Raw genomic sequence first — 18,474 nt, forward strand, 5'->3', positions numbered from 1 at the left:
AACCATTCGCCAGTTTGATGGATACGGTGAGCTGCGATGGTCAGGGATGATGGACGGAGCAACCCTCCACGGCCTCAAGAAGGAGAGGGGGCTTGGGAAGTACCCAGTCATCGCGTACGAGGTGAATTTCTTCAGGTTTTGCGTTGGGATGTGCGAGGTGGGAGTGGGCTGTTTCCCCCTTGGCTATCTTGGCCACCACTCGCACGGCGGCAGCCAACATATATAGAGGTGGTGCCTCTTGGGTGGTTTCTCTCTACTCACCACCAGCACCACCGCCGGCACCCACATACAGCTCCCACTCCAGGGCCACGCCTGTTCAAGAGAGAACAGACAGATACAACACAACGCGCACAGCTACGGCGCAACTCGCATAAGCCTGCAGACACCAACAAGCAACATCGCCCTGCCGCCTTCCTCTTCCTCTTCTTCTCGGCCAGCGACGAAGCAACCGCAACACTCGAGCTCACCCTAAGGTACCAACCCACCACCGCCACCAAATGCCAAAACGCGACCAAGGCCTTCGTCGATAGAAAGTTGTGGCGAAGAGTGGGGTGAAGAGGTGTGCTGGCCTGAGAGCCCAAACCACCACAGCAAGAGCCCAGCCCAGTCCCAAATTTTGGAATGCGAACAAGTTCGGCATGGCAGGGCCTGAAACGGCTTCAAATTCCAGTCCATATAAAGGGGCGGCCGCACAGCCCATGCGCCCCCCGAGCGAAGCGTTGGGAGGAGGCCCAGTCCCACCTGGGCCGCTTGGACATGTGGTGTTGTTGTGGTCTTCGCGATCCCCTTTTATCCAGGCCCACGCCCCTGTACTCATCATCCCTCCCAAACCCAACCCAGGAGGTAACAACAACGCCACCGCCGTCCCCGCTACTACGCGCCTTCAACCGGACCAGTCACCATCAACATGCTGACCGCGAGGAATAGCCTGCTACGTGGAGGAGGACGTTCCATACTCTCCTCCTCTGGGTTAACCGTCACCTCAAGAGCCCTGGGCTCCACCCTGTGGCGTACCTACGCCCGCAAGGTACGTCCTACTCAACATATGTGCCCTATATATGCATCATCTCTTTTATACATTGTGAACATACATACTAATATATAACAATATTATTGTGTTGTGGACAGACCGAGAGGGACTTGTCGCACGACATCAACAGGTCGCTCCAGACCGATGGCATTGAGATCTTGGCCCCCGTCAACGAGGAGCGTGCCTCCGTGCTCACCCCCGCCGCGCTCCACTTCGTGGCGTCCCTCTCCCGCCAGTTCGAGCCCACCCGCCAGGAGCTCCTCGGCTCCCGCGAGCGGGTACGCGCCCAACTCCCTTCCCTTGCCGTGCGTGCGTGTTATCGCGTGTCGTTGTGTGTGCGATTGGCGTGTGTCGTGTCGTCTTGTGTTGCGTGTGCTTACCCCAGAAAAACAGGTGCAGCAAGAGTTGAATGCGGGCAAGCTGCCCGATTTCCTGGAGGAGACGCGCCACGTGAGGGAGTCGGAATGGAAGGTGGCCCCGGTGCCCGAGGCCATCCAGGATCGACGCGTGGAGATCACCGGACCCGTCGACCGCAAGATGATCATCAACGCGCTCAACTCTGGCGCGTCTTGCTTCATGGCCGACTTCGAGGACTCCAGTACGACAACACACACACACACCACAAACACACAAACACACAAACACAACACAATTAACGCAACCAATGCACACAGACTCGCCGACCTGGACCAACAACGTCGACGGGCAGGTCAACCTGAGGGACGCCGTGAACAAGGTCATCGGCTACACCAACGAACAGGGCAAGTCCTACCAGCTCAACGAGCAGACTGCCACCCTCTTCGTCAGGTACTGCCTTACAGCCCCGACCCTGTTATGTCGTTTCTATGCACTTTTCTTTCCACATGGATTTATATGTTCTATAATTCAGATTTAATATATAATCGCTACTTACAATGACCACCACAACACAACTGTAGGCCTCGTGGCTGGCATCTGCCCGAGCGCCACATGCTGGTCGACGGCAAGCCCGTGTCGGGTTCGCTCTTCGACTTTGGCCTCTACTTCTTCCACAACGCCAAGACCCTGGCGCGCCAGCAGGAGGGTACATATCGCTACAACGTCGCAACAGAAAAGAAATTTCCTATCTGAAATAAGAACATATTACTTATGTAATACTTGTGCCTTCCATTCGCTCACACACCGCTCTGATGCAGGCCCGTTCTTCTATCTGCCCAAGCTGGAGCACTACCACGAGGCGCGCCTGTGGAACGACGTCTTCAACTTCTCGCAGGACCGCATGGGTCTTTCGCGCGGCAGCGTCAAGGCCACGGTCCTCATCGAGACCATCCTCGCCGCCTTCCAGATGGACGAGGTTCGGCACTCGCGCGTGCGTGCGTGCGCGTGCGGTGCGTGCGTGTGGTGCGTGCCAGTGTGAATGTTGACCACCTTTGCTTGCATGATCAGATCCTATACGAGCTGCGGGATCACTCGGCCGGTCTCAACTGCGGCCGGTGGGACTACATCTTCTCCTTCATCAAGAAGGTACTCCTCTCTCCTTAATTAGAGAATTATTATAGTTATTGTATCATTAGCTATCAATTATGTTATTATTTATCACTTATTTGTTTGTGTGCTGTGTGTAGTTCAGGGAACGTCCGGACTTTGTGCTGCCCGACCGGAGCGAGGTGACGATGACCCAGCCCTTCATGAAGGCCTACGTCGACCGCCTCATCCAGACCTGCCACCGCCGCGGCGCCCACGCCATGGGCGGCATGGCCGCGCAGATCCCCATCAAAAACGACCCCGTACATACCACTACTCCAGGCCCCTGCTTTTCTTCTTCTTGCACTCACCAACGCGCTTCTCGTGTGTGTCGTGTGTGTCGTGTGTGTCGTGTGCAGCAAGCGAATGAGGAAGCGATGAAGAAGGTGCGGGAGGACAAGGAGCGCGAGGTGAAGGCCGGGCATGACGGCACGTGGGTGGCCCACCCCGGCCTCGTGCCCGTGGCCAAGGAGATCTTCGACGCCCACATGAAGGCGCCCAACCAGATCAACACCGCCCGGCGCGACGAGGCCAAGGTCGCCGCGGCCGACCTCCTGCGCGTGCCGCAGGGCAACATCACCGAGAAGGGCCTGCGGCACAACGTGTCGGTCGGTCTGCAGTACCTGGAGTCGTGGCTGCGCGGGCAGGGCTGCGTGCCCATCTTCAACCTCATGGAGGACGCCGCCACCGCCGAGATCTCACGCATGCAGGTCTGGAGCTGGCTCCGCCACCAAGGTACTCACCGCACACACCGCACACGCGCACGAGCAATGTGTTGAGTTGTGTGTGCGTGTGCGCAGCGCCGGTGACGTGGAGCGACGGCAAGAAGAAGGAGCTGTCGCGCGACACGCTGTCAAAGGTGTTGGAGGAGGAGCTGGGCAAGGTGTACAAGCAGATCGGCAAGAAGGCCTACGACGAGAGCAAGTTCAAGCTAGCCTCCAAGCTCTTCATCGACATGTGCACCTCTTCCAAGCCGCCCGAGTTCCTCACTTCCTACGCATACCCATTCATCATCGACCCCAGGTTCGTGTGCGGTCGTGTGTGTGCGTATGCGTGTGTGCGGTTGGCTGACGTGTGCGTGCGTCGTGTGGACAGCCTGACGCGTCACATGGTGGCGGATGGGCAGCTGATGAACGGCCAGGAGGAGAGCAACTTCTGGCTCGAGGTCGAGGACGTCAGGCGCTGGTGGCAGGACGAGCGCTGGGCCGACACCGTCCGCCACTACTCGCCCGGTACGTTCAACGCTCAACCCAAGAGGTCTCTGACGTGTGATGACGTCATCTCACACGAACACCTCAATGTGCGCGTGTGCATGTGCGTGTGCCTCGTATCTGCCGCGTGTCGCGTGTGTCATGTGCTTGCAGAGGACGTGGTGCGTCAGCGAGGCACGCTGCAGCAGGACTACGCGTCGAACCAGACGGCCAAGAAGGCATGGAAGCTGTTCTCGCACCTGCGGGAGACCAAGGGCTACTCGCACACCTTCGGAGCGCTCGACCCGGTCCAGGTCATCTCCATGGCGCCCTACCTCTCCACCGTCTACGTCAGCGGCTGGCAGTGCTCGTCCACGGCCTCCACCTCCAACGACCCCGGTACACGCTCTCTGGAATGTAGTACATTCCTGCCATTTTTGGCTTACCCCACATTCCACATACATGTAGGCCTGATCTGGCTGATTACCCGATGGACACGGTCCCCAACAAGGTCGACCACCTCTTCCGCGCGCAGGTCTTCCACGACCGCAAGCAGAGGTAAGTCGCGGGTCTGGAATGTGGCTCGGAATGTGCTGAAATGTGGTCTGACTGTACGGAATGTGTGGGTGTGTGGTACATAGGCACGCACGATTCATGATGTCGCGCGAGGAGAGGAATGCGACGCCGCCGGTGGACTACTTCCGTCCGATTATCGCCGATGGCGACACCGGACACGGCGGCAACACCGCCATCATGAAGCTCACCAAGCTCTTCATCGGTAAAGCCCATGACTTCTCGCCATCGCCATCTCCCTCGCGTTTACTGACACACACGACACACACGACGACACACACACAACCCACGGCACTCGCAGAGCGTGGAGCGGCTGGCGTTCACTTTGAGGACCAGAAGCCCGGTACCAAGAAGTGCGGCCACCTGGCGGGCAAGGTGCTCGTGTCGACCAGGTACCCACCACCGCTTCGTTATTTCCCTTTTCTTTTCTCTTCTTCTTTTGTTTCTCACCGCAAACCGCGATGACAGGGAGCACATCGATCGGCTGGCGGCGGCGCGATTGCAGGCGGACATCATGGGCACCGACACGCTGGTGGTGAGCCGCACCGACGCCGAGGCGGCGACGCTGCTCGACTCGAACGTGGACGAGCGCGACCACCCCTACATCCTGGGTACGCCCAACGGCGCGCTCCCCGCCCTCAACGATCTCCTCACCGACGCCATCGCCAAGGGTGCCACCAAGGAGGACATCCAATCGTACGTCCTGGCCCTCGTATTGTGTCGTGATGTGCGTGTGTGCGTGTGTGTGTGTGTGTGTGTGTGCGCGCGCGCGCGTGTGTGTGTGTGTGTGTGTTGCATGCGTGTGCGGTTGTTGACTGTGACATTGTTGTTCATGTCATAATAAGGTTGACGGAGAAATGGATGGAAGAGGCGCAGCTGAGCACCTACCACGAAGCCGTGGCCAACCACCTCCAGAACGAGAAACGCGACGCTGCCGTACGTGACACACACATACACACACACACAACGGCACGTGCGCAGCGGCTAATGATCGGCGCGGGCCACACACAGTCGTATCTGAAGGAGTGGGAGAAGGCGAGGAAGCTGGGCCACTCCAAGGCCAGAGAGCTGGCGAAGGACCTGGGCGTCAGCCTCCCCTGGTGCTGGGACAAGCCCCGCACCCGCGAGGGCTACTACCGCCTCCAAAACGGCATCCCCGTCAGCATTGGTACTTTTTTTATGATTTATTTTTTATTATGTTATTTGTTATTTATTTGTTATTGTTGTTTATTGATAAATTTATTAACAAAAAAAAACAGATCGTGCGATTGCGTTCCGGCCGTACGCGGATCTGCTGTGGATGGAGACGTCGGTGCCGCACCTGAAGGACGCGAAGGAGTTCGCCGAGGGCGTGAAGCGGGTCTACCCGAACGCCATGCTGGCCTACAACCTGTCGCCCTCGTTCAACTGGTCGGCCCACGGCATGACCGACAGCGACATCGAGAACTACACCAAGCAGCTCGCCTCCTACGGCTTTGTCTGGCAGTTCATCACCGTCGCTGGTACCCTCTTCCTACCATTCTTTATGGTTGTGCGTGTGCGTGCGGTTGAGTGTCCGTGTGCGGTGGCTAAAACGTGTGTGTCGTGTGGCACAGGGTTCCACTCGGACGGTTTGATTGCAACGCAGCTGGCGCGCGACTACGCGAAGCGCGGCATGCTGGCCTACGTGGAGCGCATCCAGCGCACGGAGGAGCGCGAGCAGATTCCGACGCTCACCCACCAGAAGTGGAGCGGCACGCAGCTCATCGACGCCGCCGTGCAGACCATCACCGGCGGCGCCGCCTCCACTCTCTCCATGGGCAAGGGCGTCACCGAAGTCCAGTTCGGCAAGGAGAAGAGCGAGTAGTCGTCATCATATGTGTGTCATACATATACGACCACCACACATGCAACATAACCCACACAACATATCATCACACATATCACACTGCAACATACTCCTCATGTTAATAAATTTGTTTTTATTTACACCCCAAAGTGGAGCCTAGGGCTGGTGGTGGGGCTGATGGTGGTGGCTGTCGGGCGCGGCGGAGTCGCCCATGGGCGAGGCGTAGTCGCCGCCGCCGGTGCCCTCGCCGATCCACGAGGCGTAGTCGGGCGTGAAGACTGAGGCCGGCATGAGCTGCGTCAGCAGTTCGTTCAGGTCGGCGTCCCCCGACGGATTCGGCTTCCCCGCCACGTCCTCCTCCACCTCCTCCAGACTCACCTGTGACGACACCGAAAAAACGCATTAGCTCGCACTCGCGGTACTCGCCGCACACACCCGACCGCACACACCGCACACGCACCTGAGTCAGGGGCGGGTGGTGCTGGTTGGTGGTCGTCGATGTGTGGTGCTGGTGCTGATGGTGCGGCGGCGGCCCGGCGTCGCCCAGCATGCGAAGGCTCGGGGGGAATCGGCCGATGTGGCTGTGGCCCATCGTCGACATGCCGCCGCCGCTGGGGCTCGACGCCGAGGCCGTGGCCGTGCCCGGGCTCGACCCGTGAAACTCGTGGAGCGAGGCGCCGCCCGGGTTCCTCGGCAGGCCCGTCATCGACAGCACCGACTTCAGAACTGTTGAGTGCGATGAGCGTGTGCGGCGTGTGCGGTGGGCGTGTGTGGCGAGCGCGTGCGGCGTGATAGGAGGGCGTACAGGCGGTGGTGTTTTGGCCGAGCCACTTGGGGAGCTGGGGCACGTGCATGGAGGAGGAGCCCAGGGTGGCTCCCACCTCCTCGATCCCGTCCACCACAATGATCGTCCAATCCGGCTGCGCTCCCCCCCCCTCCATCAGCAACCCACGACACGACCCACGACACGACCACACGACACGACCAACGACACGACACGACACGACACGACACGACACGACACGACACGACACGACACGACACGACACGCGCGCAAGTGAGCAAGCAAGGGGTGTACGGTGAGGCGTCGGGTGGAGAAGGTCTGGAGGCGGGTGGACATGCGGACGATGGTGCCGTCCTTGCGGATGACGAGCGGGCTGAAGAGGATGATGGGCGAGAAGGGGAGGTCCTCCACGTGGGGCATAAGCTGGATCTTGGTCTTGTCGTCCGGCGCGTAGATGCCCAGCACCGAATGGCCCACCAGCTCGTCCTGCGGGCGACTGGTGTCAGCCACACACCGCACACGCACACGCACACGCACACGCACACGCACACGCACACGCACACGCACACGCACACGCACACGCACACGCACACGCACCACCGCACACGCACACAAGAGGCACGCGTGTACGCACCACGCGATAGAGAAGGAGGTCGGCCATGGAGCGGTTGACAAAGTAGAACACGGGCGGCACCGAATCGTCGCCAGCTGGCGGGGACCGCACCACACAAACCGGTTTGCTAGTGCGTGTTGTGTGTTGTGTGTTGTGTGTTGTGTGTGGCGATGATGACGTCAGCAACAGCATTAGCCTCAGCACGTGCGCGCAGATGATGCAATAGTGGAATGTCAAGCACGCGTACGCGATGTCGTCGACAACAAAGGGCAGGTAGGAGGACTTGAGGTCGAAGGCCAGGAGGAACGAGAAGTGGTCCATCATCTCGCGGCAGTGGGGCAGGGCCGCGATCGGAATGTACTGGTGCTGGGCCTGGCCACCACCCGACGGCCCCGGCTGGGTCGTGTAGGTCGACGTGGTGACCACGTGGCCCGGCGGCGGCGGCGTCGACAATGTCGATGACGACGACGATGACGATGTCGACACGCCGGTGGTGGTGGTGGGCGGGGGCGGCGGGGAGAAGGGCGACGGCGACGAGTAGGACGGGGGCGAGGGCGACGACGACAAGGGCGGCGGGCACGAGTAGAAGTAGGCGGTCGAGCCGGACGGCGTCGGGTGGCTCGCGAACGAGGGCGACGGCAACGGCGACGGCGACCTGGGCACGTTGCCCATCGGCGACGGACACGAAAATGGAACGCTCGCCGCCGTCGCCGTGGTCGTCGTTGATGAAGAAGACGATGATGAAGACGATGAAGATAATGGAGAGTCCGCGGCGGCGGGGGTGTTGTTGATGTTGTTGTTTTGGTTGGACTTGAGCTGGTTGACCTCTTGCCGCAGGCTTTCGACGGTGTTGGAGAGCAGGCGGACCTGGTCGAGCAGGAACGAGACGGCGCTGCTCAGGAGCTCCTTCTCGTTCTGTCGCTCCTGCTGCTGCTGCTGCTGCTGATGCGGCCCGGCCTGGGGCTGGCCCGCGGGCACCGAGCCAAACTGCGGCGGTTGCAGCTGCGGCTGCGGCTCGTGTGCTGACGACGGCGGCGGCGGCGGCTGTGGCGGTTGCGAGTGCGAGTGCGGTGGCGGCTGGTGAGGGTGCGGTTGTGATGGTGATGATCGCGATGACGCCGATGAAGAAGATGAAGAAGAGGAGGACGACGACGATGCTGAAGGTGATGGTGATGGTGATGGTGAGGGGGCAACGAACTTCTGGTCCACTGGTCCTGCACAGAAAAATGTTAGGCACGACACACGACACACACGACACACACGACGGTACCGTCGATGCGAGCTCGCTTCCGGCTGGGCTCGTTTTGTGGTTTGGCGGGTGGTGCGGCCGTCGCGGCGGTGGTCGTGGTCGTGGTGGCCGTCGCGGCCGCGGCGGCCGGTGCTGCAGCAGGGTTCTTCTTGGGGCGCCCGGCCTTCTTCCGCTCCACGTCGACGCACTGGTCCGCCTTCCCCATCTCCACGCACTTCTTACATGGCCGCCCCCTGTGCCAAAAATATTACGATTAAATAAATTATTAAAAGTACTTTTTCCAGGTTGCCACACCGTACAAGATTAATTATCAATTATAATTATATTGTCAATTAAATTTCTAGATAAAATTAAATGGGAAAAAAATCGATGGGAGGAGCCGTCCGTACTCGTCGCAGGCGGTGTGGGCCTTCTTGCAGGGCAGGCACGCTTGCTTGACCTTGGCCGCGGCGGCGGCTTTGGCTTGATCGCTGGCGATGGTGGAATTAAAATGCGCATGCGGGTCGGCCGATGCGACGGCTGCAAACAGCGAAGATAGCGGGTAGTTGCCACCGGGTGGCCCAACGCCACCAACCGCCGGATGAGGGGCGAGGCCCACGTAAGGGGGTGGACCAGGTGCAAGCGGCGGAAATGCACCCCGCCAGTTTCGTCCCTCCATCAATCAAACCAATCTTTTGACGATAGCCCCGCAATAAATAAATCAATTGATGAGTTTTCCTTCTTTTGTCGACCCTTTTTTTGTTTTTAATCTCATAATCCAAAAAAAAGACAAAATCGTCAAATTCTGATTGCTTCGAATTACATCTTGATCGAGAGATGATCACGCCACTCTTTGATGTCTCGCAAGATGACAAGTACGTGGTGCTGGAGATTCGTGTGCCCTACATGAAGGCTTCGACCTTTGACTACTACATCATCGGATCGGAATTCAAATTCTACGCCAAGCCCTACTTCCTCCGCTTGACGTTCCCCCATCCGCTGGATGAGGAGGGAGGCCACGAGAAGCTTGCCTACGACATCTCGAATGGCATCCTCACCGTCCATCTGCCCAAGGCCACCCCTGGCCAATTTTTCGAGAACCTGGGCATGATCACCCAATTGCTGGCCAAGAAGAAGCCCGTACTTTCCACCGCCCCCGTGCAAATCGTCTCCTCCGGTATGTGGACCGCCATCGAGCATCATCATCACCATCTCTTCGTGATTAAATCACTCCAATCTGCATTTCAAAATTATGATGTAATTCCCATTGTGATCCAGGCGAGGAAGGAACAGGAGAGGAGGAATTTGAGGAAGAGGAGGAAGAGGAGGAAATCGACATGGAGGTGGAGCAAACACCCGCTCCCGAGCTGGTGCGCTGTGGCCTCCCTCTCTTTTTTGCTGGTGCCTGCTGAACTGAGCGATTGAGCTCAACGGCCTGATCACCATCACCATCACCATCACCATCACCATCACCATCACCATCACCATCACCATCACCATCACCATCACCATCACCATCACCATCACCATCACCATCACCATCACCATCACCATCACCATCACCATCACCATCACCATCACCATCACCATCACCATCACCATCACCATCACCATCACCATCACCATCACCATCACCACCACCGTACAGGAGATGCTCAAGGGCGTTCGTTATGGATTCAACAACCAGTACAGCGGCCTCTTCTCGCAGATCCAGGAGGAGGTGCGCTCACACTGCAACAAGCTCAACGCACAGCTGCTCTCCGCGCCAGCGATCTCCAACAGGCCGGGACCACTGCAGTGTTGCGCGCCACTCACGCTTACTTTCGTCTGCAGACGTCAGAGATCGTGGAGCTGCCCTGTCCCGACACCACTCCCGCCAGCGAACGGCGAGAGCTGCGGATACTGACCGAGGACGACAAGTTTGACCCCGAACACTACATGTATGTTACGATCGACGGTGACACATACACGACACACACGACACACGACACACGACACACGCACACCCGGGCATGCGCTGAAACGGGTGGCGCCCTAGGGCCGATTTTGTGATGGATGAGACGATCAAGGAGCTCATCCAGTTCGAACCGCATTGGATCCACGAGAAGCGGAGATACCGGGAGCTCAAGCGGCAACACTTTGGTCAGCGGGCCGCGGCGACAGGCGAACAGCAACCCGCCGCTGCCGCCGCTCTAGACAACGATGACGACGACGCGTCGACTGAGAATGAGAAAGAAGATGATGAGCAGGAGAAGAAGCAGAGTGCGGTGGTCGAGAAGCTCGAAGTTCGACCGTCCTCTGCGGCTCCGCGCATCATCATGCTCAAGACCAACAAGGAGAAGGAAGACGAAGAGCGCAAGGCAGCGGCGGCTGCGAAGAAGAACGAAAGCGAAGCGACGTCGTCGTCGGCGTCCCACCTGCAGCCGTTCCCCTTTGGTGGCGGCGGATCGCGGCCGCTCGTGCAGGAGATAGGCCCCGGAGGCTACAGGCCCGCCGCGTCGTCAACTCTGCGTCCGCTCATTCAGGAAATCGTACGTCTGCCAGCCCGCACCGCAAACAATCCACCGAGCTTCGACTTACGCCCGCGTGTCGTGCGCGCTGTGTGCTGCGTGCCTCTGCGTAGTCATCCACATCAGCGGCCGAAGAGGGGGATGAGGACAAGGAGGACGAGATCATCGACGTGGCGCGGGAGATGAAGGCCGTGAGCATCAAGCGTATCACCGGCGACCAGCCAGCTTCTTCTTCATCGTCTTCTTCTTCTTCGTCGTCGTCGTCCACTTCGGCCCCTGTCCAACTCCAAATTCAGCCCAAAGCCGGCAGCGCTGGTCCTTCCCTTCCGTCGGGCTTCATTCTTTCCTCGTCGTCTTCATCTTCGTCATCATCATCCTCCTCCTCTTCATCTTCTTCTACTACTACTACTCCCTCGTCTCTGATCATGGAGATCGATGCCAAGAAAGAGGCGGCCCCCATCGTCGTCCAACAGGAGCAGCCCTCCGCTTCGCTGCCGGCCGAGGTCACGGGCATCACCGCTGCCTCCTCCGCCACTGCCACTTCCGTCGCAGCAGCCGCTGCGTCGACAAGCGCCACCACGAGTTCGACGCCGTTGTCGCCTTTCGCGTCGATGTCGTTCGACGTGCCGAGCCCCCACCAGCGGGGCGAGGGCTTCCCCTTCTCCCCGCAATCGCCGTCTGCGCCTCTCACCTCCTCCGCCTCGCTGCCCACGTCGCCGTTCACCTTCAGCTCGCCCGGCGCCGCCACCCAGGTGCCGCCTGCCCTGGTCTTTGGCGCGGCGCCGGCGCCGACGACAACGACGACACCAGCGGCCCCGGCGGCCACGCCGCTGGCCAAGCCGGCTGCCCCATCGCTGGTACAGGCTGCGGTCGCGAAGCGAGCGCCGAAGCGCGAGGGCAAGGGCAAGACGCGCCCGGCCAAGAGCAAGGAGCAGGTAAAGGAGGAGATGAAGATGCGAAGCGCGATCGAGGAGAAGGTGATCGAGTGGACGCAGGACGAGAAGGAGACCATGCTCCGACTGCCGCGAAAAGAGTGTACGCGTGTCACGTATCACACACACACACACACACACACGCACAACCTGAGCAAGCGCTCACCTTGCGCTCGGTCTCTACAGACCTTCTGGAGAACGAGAAGGCCACCTTGTTGGGACTCATTGACCTCGTCTTCGCCTATGCCTACAACCAGAGGACCACCATGGTACGCTGGCTGTTCGTCATCGACACACACACACAAGTAACTGTTGGCTGACCACGCACACACAGGACGAGCCAACGTGCGAGTCGGACTGGACGATCACCAACATCAGCCCGACGCTGAGCTGGCTCGAGACCTTCGGCGGCATCGGTCAGACGCTCACGGCGTGCGTGCGACGATCCCTCGTCTACCCGCTCTACAGGTACACGCCCCGCAGTCCCTCCCCCTCCCATCAACCGGCACTGCCCTGCTCTGATCTCGGCTCTTGATCGAGCTCAGATATAGATCGTTTGATCGATCTAATCAACGATCATGATCCGTCAGCACTGATTCTCACACTGTTCTGTTGTTGCCTCTGTTGCTGTGTTGATGGCTAGGCACTGGGGACTGGCCCAGACGGTGATGGCGGATGTGGTGACGATCTTCTCCATGGGCAAGCGAAGCGTGTTGCGCGCCCTGCTGGGGGTGAAGCGCATCCTCGACCGATCCGACCCGCGCTTCTACCACTGCAAGCTGTTTGTCGACGACTATTGCGTTTGGCTCCAGGCCTACAGGTACGACACGCTCTCTCTGTTCTGTTTTGCTGCGTGCTTGGCTGCTGTTATGTTGTTTCCAGGGAGATGTCTACATATGGTCAAACGTTACAAGTGGTCACTTTCCATAACGGATTACACCCATCAACCCTCTTTTGCGCCTGGTGTGTGTCATAGCAACCATCGTCTGCGCTCTCTCTGTGGCAAGATCAAGGAGGCGGTGGAGCTCTTCGACAAGGAGGACGTCGAGTGGCCGCTCGACGAGCTCGAGCGTGAGGCCCCCGAGATGGTCATGGATGTCGAGCCCGACGAGGAAGCACCTCAGCATCTCTGAACGATCACGCTTCCCTCTTCGTGGGCCATTTTGACCGGCGTGACTGGATTTATCCGGGTTCGCAACCAAGAACGTGCGGCTAGATCGGTCCTGCGCACAAATCGTGCACGACCATTTGCAACACGGCGCCAACACACGACCTTTCTTCCGGTTTGCTGGGCCAGCCAATGCGCGCGTCGGGAAAAGGAAGGAATATCCGACCACCGACGGTCGTCTGGGTACCCTGTTGGCGTGTGGTGTCTGGGCAGCCGTGGTGGAGTTGTTGGGTGGTCTGGGCTAGAAAGTTGTTGTTTCTCTTTCTTCTCCCTTTGTTTGAAGTTGGCGTTGGATGGGAGGGGCCTCGACACCAGCAGCAGCAGCTTGAAGGACTGGACGAGGTGTGTGTTCGTTGTGGTGGTAAGCCGGCCGCGCGTTTTGGTTCGCTGCCCTGCCGCACTCGCGCGACGACTCTTGACATCTGGACACCGCAGACAGACGAGAAGGGTTAGGTCGGTTAGAGATCGAACGACGAACGAAACGAAGCGAATCGAGAACCAATCAATCCTCGGTCCCTCGCATCGTCGCGCAGACGAGATCGCTGGCGTATCGAGGAGACGACGAGAGGAAGATAGAAGATAAAATAGAGAATTAAAAAAAGGAAGAGCAGCCGCACAAAAGAATGAACTACATGCAAGGCGACGGACGAGGGCTGGGGGGAGGACCGCCACCCCCACGCCCCACGAGCGGCTACATACAGCACCAGCACCTGCAGGGGCACCAGCATCATCAGCCGCCTCATCTCGGCGGCGGCATGCAGGGACCACATCACGGCCAGCAGCAGCACCCCGCGCTGCAACAGCAGCACCACGCGTACCAGCAGCAGGCGCAACATCAGCCACCGGCTCAGCACCACCCTCCTCTGCCCTCCACGGCGTCATCGATGTCGCATCACCACGGCATGGGCTCGAATGGCGGCATGGGGAACAACCTGATGGGCTCGAATGGCGGCCTCGGCATCGGTTCCTCGCTCGACGACGATCAGCTGTTCAAGCAATTCTTGAAGCAGGACACCGGCAGCTCGGGCGTGGTGGATCTGGAGTACGACGGCGACGACGCGTTCCAGAAAATGGAAGAGGAACTCATGAACAACGATTATCTCTTCGACGCCCCGATCATGCAGATGCCTCCTGTCGGTGCCGATGCCCTGTCGAACCCTCCATCGGCCCCTCTGAGCAGCGGCAGATCGAACGGCCAACAACAGACGGCCAGCGGTACCTACCACAATCAGGGCGAGATGTATCCACCAGCATCGAGGAACAAGGGCTTCGATCCTTCGAATTCGACCAGCAGCGGGCCATCATCAGCCTGGGGAACCGCCTCCAACGAGACTTCGACAACCTCTACTACTGCAACATCTTCCACTTCACCTTCGACTACTTCCACAACGACTACATCGACGTCTCCTTCTTCCACTTCTACCACGACCACAGGCTCACCTCCGTCATCTTCACAACAGCAACCAGCAGGCCAAGGGGCGGGAGGTAAGTTTCAACTTGGGGGGGGGCAGCAAGAGAATTGGCGCCTGACGTATGCCGTGCAGGATCCCGATTTCAGCGCAATGGGCCGGCCAAATCTGAGGATGATCAGCAGGATCAGGACTTCTCGATGGGCATGGCGCTGGGCAGCGACGGCACGGGACCCCAGGGGTCCAAGCAGCAGCCTGGGCCATCGGGAGCGACCAACGCGAGCGCCAGTGCTGGCAGTTCGGGGCCCAGCAGCGGTCCCCCGTCCGGCAACGCGCCACAGCTCGGCTCTTCGACGTCGATGGGCCAGCCCGCCGCGGGGCAGCAGCAACAGCCGCCCGCGCAGGGAGCCGGCGGTGGAGCGCAGCAGAGCCAGCTTCAACAGCAGCAGCAGCTTCATCTGCAGCAGCAGCAACAGCTCCACCAACAGCAGCTCCACCAGCAACAACAGCTCCAGCAGCATCAGCAGCAACAACAGCAACAGCACCCGCGCGACCTGCAGCAGCTTCAACAGCACCACCAGCAGCAGCAGCAGCAGCTGCAGCAACAGCAGCATCAGCAGCAGCAGCAGCTCCACCAGCATCAGTTTCAGCAGCACCAGCAACAGCTCCACCACATGCAACAACAGCAGCGACATCAAGCCGCCGCCGCTGCCGCTGGCCGCTCTGCCGCAACTGCACCCTCGCCGCCCTCGATCTCCACGCCTTCTTCTGGGCCGACGCCGCCCGCGCCCGCGCAACCCACGCCCCCAGCGCAGTCGACGTCGATGGGTCCTGGCGGCGGCCCAGGCGGGGGTGGCATGATGCTGCCCGGCCAGCAGATGGGCAAGTGGAAGGGTGCCGCCCACCACCAGCAGGCGCCGCCTACCGCCGGACCGGGCAGCAACGGCGCGCCCGTGGGCGGCATACCGTCGAGCGGCCCCGCGAGCGGCCCCATCGGTGGACTGCCGCCGCAGCCTCAGCAGCAACCGGGACCGGCAGGCGGCGGACTCATTCGCAGTACCTCCTACGACGCCGTGACCGGCCAGATGAAGATGGGTGGCGGAGGTACGCAGCGCCCAACGTTACACGGCATTTCTTTTTTTCGTATTTTTCTGCGCGAGGTTTAATTTTGCCTCGTGGTTACCTGTGTGGACGTTGCCTAACAACTGGTTACGTTTTTGTGTGGCGCGAACACACACCACACGCGTGGCAGGCATGGACCCGCGCATGGTGGGCGCGCAGGGCCAGGTCCACCCGGGCATGCAGCGAAATCCCTACCACGCCTATGGTGCCTACGGGCCGCCGCAGGGCCAGCAGCACGGTGCGCCGCCGCACCTCCAACAGCAGTCGCAACCGCCACAGCCTTCCGGGTTCGCGCCGCACATGCAGCCACCGCCGCAGCACGCGGGCATGACGCACGTAGCCGTCGGCGGCCAACCGCCCAACGCCTACTTCGCCATGCAACGCAACCCCACGCGAACCATGTCGAGCCCACACATGTCGCTCGGCGCCGGCGGTCCGGGTCAGCCCCAGCCGCCTCAGCCCACCGGCTACGGCGGCCAGTTCCACCCAGGTCAGGCTGCCCAGCCCGGCGGACCCATGTACGAAGGGTTCGTGCCCACCACTTCCCCTTCACGCCTGCGTTTTTCTTTTCTTTTCTTTCTTTTCTTTCCTTTTACCCCTTTCTCACACGCCACACATCGCAGTGGCCCGCACCCGTCGTCGGGCTATCCGTCGTCGGCCTACTACGGGCGCAGCGGCGGCGGCGAGCCGGTGGTGGCGCGTAACGGCGAAGGTGGCGCGGCGCCGGTCTTCTCGCCCCAGTTCCAGATGCAGGTGCGATCGCAGCATATGCGACGGCTCAACCAGGCCCTCGGCCAGCAGGTCACGCCCGGCGGCCCGGTCGCGGGCGGACCCACCGGCCCCGCGCCCGCGCCCTCGCCCGGCGGCCAATCGGGTCCAGCCATGGTCACCACGCCTGGCGGACCGCCGCTCGCCGCCAGCAGCATGCCCTCTCCCGCCGGACCGGGCCAAGTCGGCGCCGACGCCGTTGGTCAACAGCAGCTCAGCCACGTCACCACTCCGGGCGGCACCCAATCGGCCGGCGTCGGCGGCGGAGTGCCCTCGTCCGCCACCACAGTAGGCGGCCCGATCGGCGGCCTGCCACCACAGGCATCGGCTCCCGGCGGCGTCGGCCATCCCGGTATGGGCGGCTACCCGGCTCACCCCGGCATGATGGCCAAGCGACCCCCCGGCGGCATGGGCATGGTCGGCGCACCACAGCACCCCGGCGGGCCACAGACTGCGCTGGTGTCCGGCCAGGGCCAGCAGCAGCCCGGCGGCCAGGGCCAGCCGGGACCGCAGGACAACAACGTGGGACCCGGCGCGATGGTCGGGGTTCCTGGCGGACCCGGCGGCCCAGGCGTGATGCCTCCGAACGTGGGCGTGCCGCGGTCGGATCTGGCGCTGTCGCAGTTCAAGGAGGTCTGGGAGAATCTGGGGATGTACAGAAACTTCCTCTTCCAGCTGGTGCCGATCAACCCGAGCGCGCTGCTCGAGGCTAACGTCAAGTACATCCTCGCCACGCCCGAGGGCGCCGCCATCCGCACGCCCCTCTCCCTCTCTGTATATGTTGTAATGGCTCTCGGTACGTCCCGCACCCCTCTTCTCTCCAGCGCTAGCTTCCATTTGCTCATCGTCGTCTCTTCGCTCTTTCTTTCTCTCTTTCTCTTCGTTCTTTTTCTCTTCTCTCTTCTCCCCCCCAATGTGCAGGTTCGCTTTTGCGAGCCAATTTCCGGATGACGCGAGAGTTCGCCAACAAGGCCCACGAGCACTTGGTCCACACGCTGGAGCAACGACAGTCCATCGACTACACGCTCGGACAGGTGACGTCTCTCTTCTCCCTCTTTCTCTCCCAGCACTATAGAGCTGCGAGGCCTCAGTTACTCAAGACCCTGGGCAACATGCTCACCTTTCCTTCTCTTCTCTCTTGCAGGCGCTGTTGGGCATGGCCTACATCGAAGCTGCGATGGAAACCGTGCCCTCGTCGTCGAAGTGGAAGCAGTTCTACGCGGAGCTGGCCATGAAGATCTGCAAGCGACTAGGGTAACACTTGACACAAAGCCCACACGCAATTATCGGCCTTTTCGGTTCTCGTTTTTTTTGTTCCGTTTCTTTCGCTTACGCGCGTTTTGTCGAAATAACAACAGGGCCTACAGCAGCATCCTCTACTTCCACTCAATGTTCTTCATCTCGTGCGACCCCACCATCTCGCTGGAGCGGCTCATCCAGATGCAGCGTGAGGGCAACCAGACGCCCGACCTGCCCTACCACACCTTCATCGAACCCAACTCGGACGGCATCCGCCAGGCGATGCCCGTGTCCGTCCTGAGCCACGGGAGAGGTACTTTATTTCTTTATTTCTTTACTGTCTTGATTTATTGTTTGTTTCTTCGTTTCTCATTAGGCAATTATATTATCATTTTTAATAACAAACAATTCTAAATATGCAGGTAATGCGGCCGGCCGAGTGCTGATCAACGTCATCAACGGACTCAACATCCACATGAAGTCGTCGCAGCTCGAGCACTCGCAGCACGCGGCCGCGCAGCAGCCCGGCGGAGGTGGTCCGCCGCCGCCCTACGGCCCGCCCATGGGCGGCCCGCCG

General features: G+C 60.3%; 4 protein-coding genes and 1 pseudogene across 4 annotated transcripts in view; 4 read left to right on the forward strand and 1 right to left on the reverse strand.

The window, feature by feature from the left end:
• The first annotated feature begins 907 nt into the window (after positions 1 to 907).
• ACA1_364530 lies at positions 908 to 6,142 on the forward strand (annotated as a pseudogene).
• Positions 6,143 to 6,280: 138 nt separating this feature from the next.
• Positions 6,281 to 8,975, reverse strand: ACA1_364540 (uncharacterized protein; the record flags this gene model as incomplete). The annotated part of the gene is made up of 8 exons (XM_004335891.1): positions 6,281 to 6,502; positions 6,585 to 6,850; positions 6,930 to 7,044; positions 7,203 to 7,394; positions 7,543 to 7,648; positions 7,769 to 8,388; positions 8,410 to 8,735; positions 8,792 to 8,975. The coding sequence occupies 8 exons, from the start codon at positions 8,973 to 8,975 to the stop codon at positions 6,281 to 6,283; spliced, it is 2,031 nt and encodes a 676-aa protein (XP_004335939.1).
• A 611-nt stretch (positions 8,976 to 9,586) lies between these two features.
• On the forward strand, positions 9,587 to 13,324 carry ACA1_364550 (SHQ1 protein; the record flags this gene model as incomplete). Its single annotated transcript, XM_004335892.1, has 10 exons — positions 9,587 to 9,926; positions 10,028 to 10,119; positions 10,176 to 10,469; positions 10,583 to 10,689; positions 10,788 to 11,280; positions 11,373 to 12,294; positions 12,378 to 12,460; positions 12,526 to 12,659; positions 12,835 to 13,011; positions 13,168 to 13,324. 10 exons carry the CDS (start codon positions 9,587 to 9,589, stop codon positions 13,322 to 13,324), a joined length of 2,799 nt encoding a protein of 932 aa, XP_004335940.1.
• Positions 13,325 to 13,982: 658 nt separating this feature from the next.
• On the forward strand, positions 13,983 to 14,848 carry ACA1_364560 (uncharacterized protein; the record flags this gene model as incomplete). Its single annotated transcript, XM_004335893.1, is given in 2 exon segments — positions 13,983 to 14,574; positions 14,592 to 14,848. The coding sequence occupies 2 exon segments, from the start codon at positions 13,983 to 13,985 to the stop codon at positions 14,846 to 14,848; spliced, it is 849 nt and encodes a 282-aa protein (XP_004335941.1).
• A 126-nt stretch (positions 14,849 to 14,974) lies between these two features.
• Positions 14,975 to 18,474, forward strand: part of ACA1_364570 (uncharacterized protein) — a gene marked incomplete at both ends in the record, with an annotated part of 5,261 nt that continues 1,761 nt past the window's right edge. The window contains 8 exon segments of the mRNA XM_004335894.1: positions 14,975 to 15,872; positions 16,021 to 16,417; positions 16,514 to 16,643; positions 16,656 to 17,454; positions 17,580 to 17,692; positions 17,803 to 17,912; positions 18,017 to 18,210; positions 18,320 to 18,433. Of these exon segments, the coding sequence (XP_004335942.1) occupies positions 14,975 to 15,872; positions 16,021 to 16,417; positions 16,514 to 16,643; positions 16,656 to 17,454; positions 17,580 to 17,692; positions 17,803 to 17,912; positions 18,017 to 18,210; positions 18,320 to 18,433 (2,755 nt within the window).

This window comes from Acanthamoeba castellanii, assembly GCF_000313135.1.
Source record: "Acanthamoeba castellanii str. Neff unplaced genomic scaffold scf7180000084641, whole genome shotgun sequence".
In the NCBI taxonomy this organism is placed as follows: Eukaryota; Discosea; order Longamoebia; family Acanthamoebidae; genus Acanthamoeba; species Acanthamoeba castellanii.